At 37.1% G+C, this 7638-nt stretch overlaps 2 protein-coding genes across 2 annotated transcripts in view; one reads left to right on the top strand and one right to left on the bottom strand.

The window, feature by feature from the left end:
- The window catches only part of LOC121371439, a 130793-nt gene extending 129665 nt beyond the window's left edge, over window positions 1-1128 (top strand). The window contains exon 13 of the mRNA XM_041497369.1: window positions 1072-1128. Within this exon, the coding sequence (XP_041353303.1) occupies window positions 1072-1128 (57 nt within the window). The remainder of the gene's footprint in view (window positions 1-1071) is intronic.
- A 4433-nt stretch (window positions 1129-5561) lies between these two features.
- On the bottom strand, window positions 5562-6899 carry LOC121371367. The gene is made up of 2 exons (XM_041497243.1): window positions 6690-6899; window positions 5562-6170 (listed from the first exon to the last, which is right to left on the bottom strand). Exons 1-2 carry the CDS (start codon window positions 6897-6899, stop codon window positions 5697-5699), a joined length of 684 nt encoding a protein of 227 aa, XP_041353177.1. The 3' UTR covers window positions 5562-5696.
- Window positions 6900-7638: the final 739 nt, after the last annotated feature.

Below are 7638 nucleotides of genomic sequence, written 5' to 3'. Positions count from 1 at the left end.
TTAAGGATCAGATTTTGAGAGGAAACCCGCTGTCGACACTATATGGGCTACTCTATCCGATTAGCAGCAAGGGATCTTTCATTTGCGCTTCCCACAGGCAGGATAGCACAAACCATGGTCTTTGTTGAACCAGTTATGGATCACTGGTCGGTGCAAGTGGTTTACACCTACCCATTGAGCCTTGCGGAGTACTCACTCAGGGTTTGGAGTCGGTATCTGGATTAAACATCCCATGCCTCGACTGGGATCCGAACCCAGTACCTACCAGCCTGTAGACCGATGGCCTAACCACGACGCCACCGAGGCCGGTCGGATAAAAAGAGAGATTTTATGAGAAGAAATGAAGGAAAAGTGGAGAATTAAAAAATATATAAATAAAAGGCCGATTTGAATGCAGTTTGTTTTATATTGCTACATATGATGCCGTGTAAAACAACCCCAACGTTTTACTAGGATTTTGTATTTGTATAAATCTACATAGCTTTACATTTAAAAAAAAAAACTTGTATATTTTCTGAAGATCTGGAAATAACGTGTTTTAGTACAGTACTCTAGAAACTGAACTATGCCTTCGTAGGATAAAACCGATATATAAAGAAGTAACCAGTTATTCTCTATTACTCTCTGCAAACTATAATTTTCTTGAGTACCTTTTGTCCAAATATGGGTACATTTTCGTAAGGTACATTTTCATTTAGGTACGTTTTTGTTTAGATTCGGGTTTTTTAAAACCTGTTGAAAATTAATTGTAAAATAATGTGTACGAGGTATAAATAGTGTACGTTTTGACCAAAACATGAGTACGTTTTGGAATGGATACGTGTTACCCAAATTGGGTACGTTTCGGTTTGGGTACGTATTCATCAGCTGCAATAATGTTTATCAGTTTAGCGTATTACATATTAATAGGCTACGTTTTAACCGAAATATGGGTACGTTTTGTTAGGTAGGCCTACACTTTGGCATGGGTACGTCTTGACAAAAATGTGGGTACGTATTGACCAAAATTATTACATTTTGGTTCGGTACGTTTCAGTCTGGGTACATTTTGATAAACTTCCCTCTCGACAGGTGTCGCTGCGGACCCTGCCCACTCAGGTATCAATCATCAGAGTTATTTTTAACTAAAAAAAGCCACCCATGGCTATTTACTACATTGAAGTTTTGCTCAAGTAGAATTGTTGTAAGAAGTATAAAATTAAGTATTGTAAGAAATAACAAGATACAGTACAACTGGAAAACTGTGGAGCTTTATTTCGTCATTGTGATAATATATCTGAACATATTATATTTAATGAAGTTTTATTTGTTCACAGATTCATATCAGGGGTAAGTACAGCCATGACAACCAATTGTCGCCAACGCTTGCTAGACTGGCTTTTATGCGACATTTAAATCAATTGACTACTAGTATTCCAAATGTCCGTCTAGCTCTCTTACAGTCAGAGTACTCGGGCTCGTTTTGATGCAGTGAATGATTTCCTTATTTCGGCATAACAAATACTAGCCCAAGTACTCTGACGTATTTTAACTGGAACATTACTGAAAGGTGGTGCTGTCGGCTTTCTTCCTGTAGGCTAGTGTATATATTAGTCATTAATGTGATTTTTTTTTATCATGGAACTCGAAAATTATTTAAAGGTATTTAATGTAGGACTGTTGTTGTATTGGAGTGGGAATCTTTGACTACCATTTGGTAGGCAGCGATTGCGCAGAATTTATATAGATTGGTCTCTGACGGTTAGAGAACGTTGATAACTGTCCAAATGTCCGTCTAGTTATCCTACTGTCAGAGTAGCCCGAGTACTCTGACTGTAAGAGAGCTAGACGGACATTTGGACATAAACACGCTCTCATTACAGTCAGAGACCAGCCTATGTCTTTTATTGGCAATTCCTGACTACCACACGGTAGGCAACGAGTCCCGCTCTAATACCACAACAATCCTATGTTTGACGTCAAATACCTTTACATCAATCATTTTCGAGTTAAGTGATACAAAAAAATCCACATATTAATCACTAATACACTTACTACAGAAAGAAACCCGACAGCACCCACATTCAGCTACGCTTCGTGACACTCCGTCGCAACAATTGCAAAGCTCGGCGATCTATTTCGAGACGTAGACCACGTGATCGCGCACTGGGCGATTCCGCCTTGTGCAGCAGTTACAGGGGCCGTCTCATATCAAGCGAAGTTACGACATGGAAGAGTTGGCTAATGCCGTTTTGGATGAATTTGGATTTCATTACGTCATTAAACCAAAACAATTACAAATTATTGATTCTATTTTGAATTTGAAGGATACATTTGGGGTGTTATCGACAGGATACGGCAAAAGTATGTGCTACGTACTGCCTCCTCTTATGAAAGATAAAGTAAGTAGTAATTTAATTTGATTATTTTATGCTTATGAATTAGTCATTAGTACAGTAGTAGAGTGTGTGTGTGTGGGGTTTTTTTTTTCAACAATTACGTAACGCTCTTCAGGGGATGGGGTATCATAAGATGTATTCTGAGGCGTTAAGGGGAAGGATGGCAATGCTTGTTACTGCAAAATCGGTGCATAGCTCATTCGATCTTTAAAACTTATCTTATAGTTGTTTTGCTATTCAGATCAAACTAAAAAATATTGAAATTTGTTTTGTTCAACGACACCACTAGAGCACATTGATTTATTAATCACTAGCTATTGGATGTCAAACATTTGGTAACTCTGATATGAGTATTGGAGAAGAAACCCGCTACATTAGCAATGGATCTTTTATATGTACTTTCCCACAGGCCACTGACCAGTTCTGGTGCATTAGTTGGAACGACAAAGAAATCAATCGGTTGAATGGATCCATCGAGGTTGTTCGATCCTGCGACGCGAACACTCAAACGACTGAGCTGAAACCCACTCCCTAAGAAATATGCGGAAATGACTCAAATGTGAAACTGTGGTGTAATATCTCATTAAAAAGAAAAATATAGAAAAAAAAGGCGGTAGGATACTAGTAAATTAAGTAATAAAAATAGTTCAAATTTTGTTTTGGGTTGGTTGTAAGTATTCTGTTTGCTTAATAACTAATTTCATATGAACGATCGTTTTATCCAAGCAAATGTAAATCACATATATGTATGGTAGTTAATAATTATTGACAATGAATTAACCTACGTAGAACACAGCCCAATTGTTTTCAACAACTGAACAAAGACCGATTCTGTAACACAATACTCAATGATCAGCTGTAGACAGGAGTTCCCGTCATAGTAGACAAGCTGACGCCTAGGGACCGATGGCGATGAGTTTCGCCGTATGCATGTATGGCCACAAATGACTGCCAGGTCCGATGTCGGGAATTAACCTGCTTATATCAGTTTGATGTTCAAGTACGCTACCACGATTTCTGATCAGGGCCACAAACTGTACTCAGAACGAGAGGGGGTGTGGGAGTTTTAAAAAAAGGTTTACAACTTTTTTCAACGTAGAATGTAGCCACAATTAATGAGATTACCCATCGATACGCATTGGCAGTTAACAGTACGACAATGATATTTGTCGCTGATTTACAAGTTCTTTTTTGACTGACGTTGCTGCTGATTTGTTTATGAAAATAATAACCTCTCCGATTAAAAAAAAAATTCAAACAATTTTTACATTTTAAACAGTTAAAACAAAGACATGTTTGGTGTTATAATATTTACTTGCATATAAGCATATACATATCTATAAACCTGTACGTTTTACAATCATATCAATCAAAAGAAGAATGGAATTATGTTACTGACCGATAAGCTACATAATATTAAAATTTTCCTGTTTTTTTAAGATGCACACGGGGAAATTACACACTAGCTTAGTTGTGTCACCACTGACGTCACTAATAAAAAATCAAGTGAAGTCTTTACGGGATCATAATATCAGTGCCCATGGTATATATGAACATATGGAAAGCGAATCCGTTAATGGTGAGTAATGGTAATGTGTGCCGTTTACATCTTTAATTGTTTTTCCGATACCATCTTACATAAGCATTTTCGGTTCATACATTAAAGATACAAATTAAGTGGCCCTAGTAATAGTCTGCAAATTTCAGTCTGAATGGGCCGTTTGGCTTTCATATGTTGCATTTCTATTTTGTAGATCGATATTCCTTTCAAATTGAAACCAAACAATTATTTATTTGTAAATTTGCTATTGTTTATGCATCATTTCCTATTAATTATGTATGTCGACATTCATTCCAAGTTAAAATATATAAATATATATTTGTAAATTTACTATTAATATGATTAATACTGCTATCTGTGCATCAGTAATGTACTAGTCTTTGTAATTGATTATAAACCGGTTAATCTGTATATTGTCAAGATTAACCGTACTAAGTTGGGTGCATTTACAGGGGATCACGGATGTCTTAAATGCAAAATGTTTATCGGAGGTGCCCTAATAAAATAAAAAGTCTCTTATTTGGCACTCTCTTCATCAGAAAAAGTACATCTGCCCAGTTAACATTAGTTTTATTTTCAAATGGCACATTGCTGTCAGTTGCTTAGGGCTACGGATATTTTCACTAGCGCATTCTTATATGTCACAAAATATACTTCAATTTCAGACATAAAGCAAGGTAAATCAACTGTGTTGTTTGCATCTCCAGAGGCCATAACATCAAAATACTGGAAGAACATAGTGCAAGAGGTCTACGGGAAAAAACTGTGTGTAATTGCATACGACGAGGAGCATTGCATACCAAAATGGTGCGATATTCCCAATAAGTTATATTTTGGCATAAAATAATTTATTTAAAAGTCAGAGTCTGTTTACAAATGTTATAAATATGGTTTAAGATATGTCATGCTACATGGATTTCAGAGATAAACTATAAGCAGATCATTAATAATATCACCCACATACCTTTAGTTTGTTGACTTGATTAAAACTTACATACCTTATGTTTTATTACATAATGTGACGCATACATGACAAACAATTTTTTTTTTTTTTCAAACAGATACTTAATATTGTTTACATGACCAACAATTGTTTGTATATATATATATATATATATATATATATATATATATATATATATATATAATTGATTAATTGTGTACAATTAAATTACAGGGGCTTGGATTTTAGAGACGATTATAGAAAAGTGAGTGTTCTTCAGAGCATCTTTGAATGTCCAGCGTTGATTTTAACAGCTACTGCAACATCAGACATAAAGGCTGACATTGACACTGTCTTGGGATTGACTGATGCTAACGTGATTTGCTCTTTACCAGACAGGTAGGTTTATGTTATCCATACTAGACAATTATTGTTGCGCCACTGCATTCATTCTAATGTAAATAGTTAAATGTTATTTTGACACCTGTCAAACCTGTAAACTGCACACCCATGGGACCAAGTAAATAGTGAGGTTTTAAATGGTACTTGGTTTACAGAGTTTAAATGTATTGGGGGCGAGTAACGATGAAACTAGAGCGCTTTGAATGATCGTCGGCTTTTGGGTGTCAAATATTTTATCATTCCAAGCCGTAGTCTTAGAGGAAGGCCGTTATATCTTTACATCAGCAGGGGTACCTTGTTGTGTACTGGTCCCCAACAATTCTCCTGGATCCGTGTGTGTGTGTGTGTATGTGTGTGTGTGTGTGTGTGTGTCTTTCACATTTTTAAACATTATAAACATCAAAAAGCTTTTTTACATTACCTTTGTTTTGCATCCTCCTAGCCAAAGCAATAATGAAACCATCCGTTGAAGTATATTGCACTGGTAGCTTCGAATGAAACCAACAATGCAGAGAAGTGACCCAACAAGAGGTTTAGCAGAAATTATTGTTTTACCCCTTCTTCTCGTTATTGTTTTCCAGTTTTCTTTCTTCGTCAATGCAGCTATTATGATTTTAATCAAAGTGGGGCACAAATGCCATGCATCTTTTAAAACAATTTCCCAACTGAAGTTGGTGATGTCCTCAATCGCACTATTGTTTTTGTTTCCGAATGTTTTAGCAAAATTGATTGCTTCTTTTCGTACAACCTCACAAATCACTCTAACAGCGGCCTTTTTTGCAGCCTTGCTGCTGTTGAACAGGCGACGGAATCCAGTGTGGTACTTGGACTTGCTGATGATGATGAGTGCCTGTCGCAGTTGACTGCTCTTCACAGATGTAGACACCTATATATAGAATTAAAGAATTAATAAAAACAGATTTGATTGAACATTGAAACAAATTGCTTGTCTCATATTAATACTGTACATAAAGCATGTAAATATGTTTTTAAATAATATACATTTGCACCCGTAAACAGAATGTCATTGAATAAATCATGTTTTGATAGAAAATAAATGGGTTCATCGAATTTTTGGAATTTAAAAGATAACCTGGCGACTTTTTATGCTCAATAGCAACATCTGCATGTCTGTTTTGAAGTTACACTAATCTAAAACTCGTAAACGTAACACACACACACACACACACACACACACACACACACACACACACACACACACAATATTATATTCACCTTTTCTCCAGGTGAAAAAGTCTTTGATCTACGACTGGTATGCCTGCTTGGCGTGTGTATCACTCTCTGTCGCTTTGGTGTTTGTCGGGCACTTGGGGTGGCTGGTAGTTTTGTGGCTATGTATGAGCCTGGTTTTTTAACTTTTCTAAATTTTATCTCCACAGTTGACAATTGTTTTTTTTTTTGTGTCCAAGGAACGAATCGTCAAACTACATTGGACACAGACGAATAATTCCTTTTCGGGAGTGACAGTTACATCAAAAACATCACTTAATGTCTGTGCAGCACTGGGCCCACCTTTGAATTGTGTACAAATTCCTGTTCTACGCAACCGTCCACTTTTATCCTCGAAACGTTCTTTACAGCATGCACGTTCCATCGCAGAAACACAAAACGAAACTAATCCATGTCGTAACTTCGCTTGATATGAGACGGCCCCTGTAACTGCTGCACAAGGCGGAATCGCCCAGTGCGCGATCACGTGGTCTACGTCTCGAAATAGATCGCAGAGCTTTGCAATTGTTGCGACGGAGTGTCACGAAGCGTAGTTGAATGTGGGTGCTGTCGGGTTTCTTTCTGTAGTAAGTGTATTAGTGATTAATATGTGGATTTTTTTGTATCACTTAACTCGAAAATGATTGATGTAAAGGTATTTGACGTCAAACATAGGATTGTTGTGGTATTAGAGCGGGACTCGTTGCCTACCGTGTGGTAGTCAGGAATTGCCAATAAAAGACATAGGCTGGTCTCTGACTGTAATGAGAGCGTGTTTATGTCCAAATGTCCGTCTAGCTCTCTTACAGTCAGAGTACTCGGGCTACTGCCAGAGTACTCGGGCTACCACCTACTACTCCCTTACTACTGACGGCCATTATGTAGTGCTGTCAGATCAACTTTAGTAGCGGTTGAGGTAAGTTGAGACTTGTATATTTTTTGAAGATCTGGAAATTGCGTGTTTTAGCACAGTACTCTAGAAACTAACTAAAGAAATCGTTTATTTAACGACGTACTCAACACATTTTATTTACGGTTATATGGCGTCGGACATGTGGTCAAGGACCACACAGATATTGAGGGAGGAAACCCACTGTCGCCACTTTATGGGCTACTCTTTTCGA

This window comes from Gigantopelta aegis, chromosome 1 (genome assembly GCF_016097555.1).
Source record: "Gigantopelta aegis isolate Gae_Host chromosome 1, Gae_host_genome, whole genome shotgun sequence".
NCBI classification, from domain to species: Eukaryota; Metazoa; Mollusca; class Gastropoda; order Neomphalida; family Peltospiridae; genus Gigantopelta; species Gigantopelta aegis.
The sequence above is the reverse complement of the archived record's forward strand: the minus strand, read 5'-3'. Positions and strand labels throughout refer to the sequence as shown.

What these genes read in the sequence shown, in the direction of transcription:
- LOC121371367 (XM_041497243.1), bottom strand. Translation starts at nt 6,899, where the DNA reads ATGGAACGTGCATGCTGTAAAGAACGTTTCGAGGATAAAAGTGGACGG. An exon ending in ACACAAAAAAAAAAACAATT is followed by an intron (nt 6,171 to 6,689) that starts GTCAACTGTGGA and finishes TTCTATATATAG; the next exon opens with GTGTCTACATCTGTGAAGAG.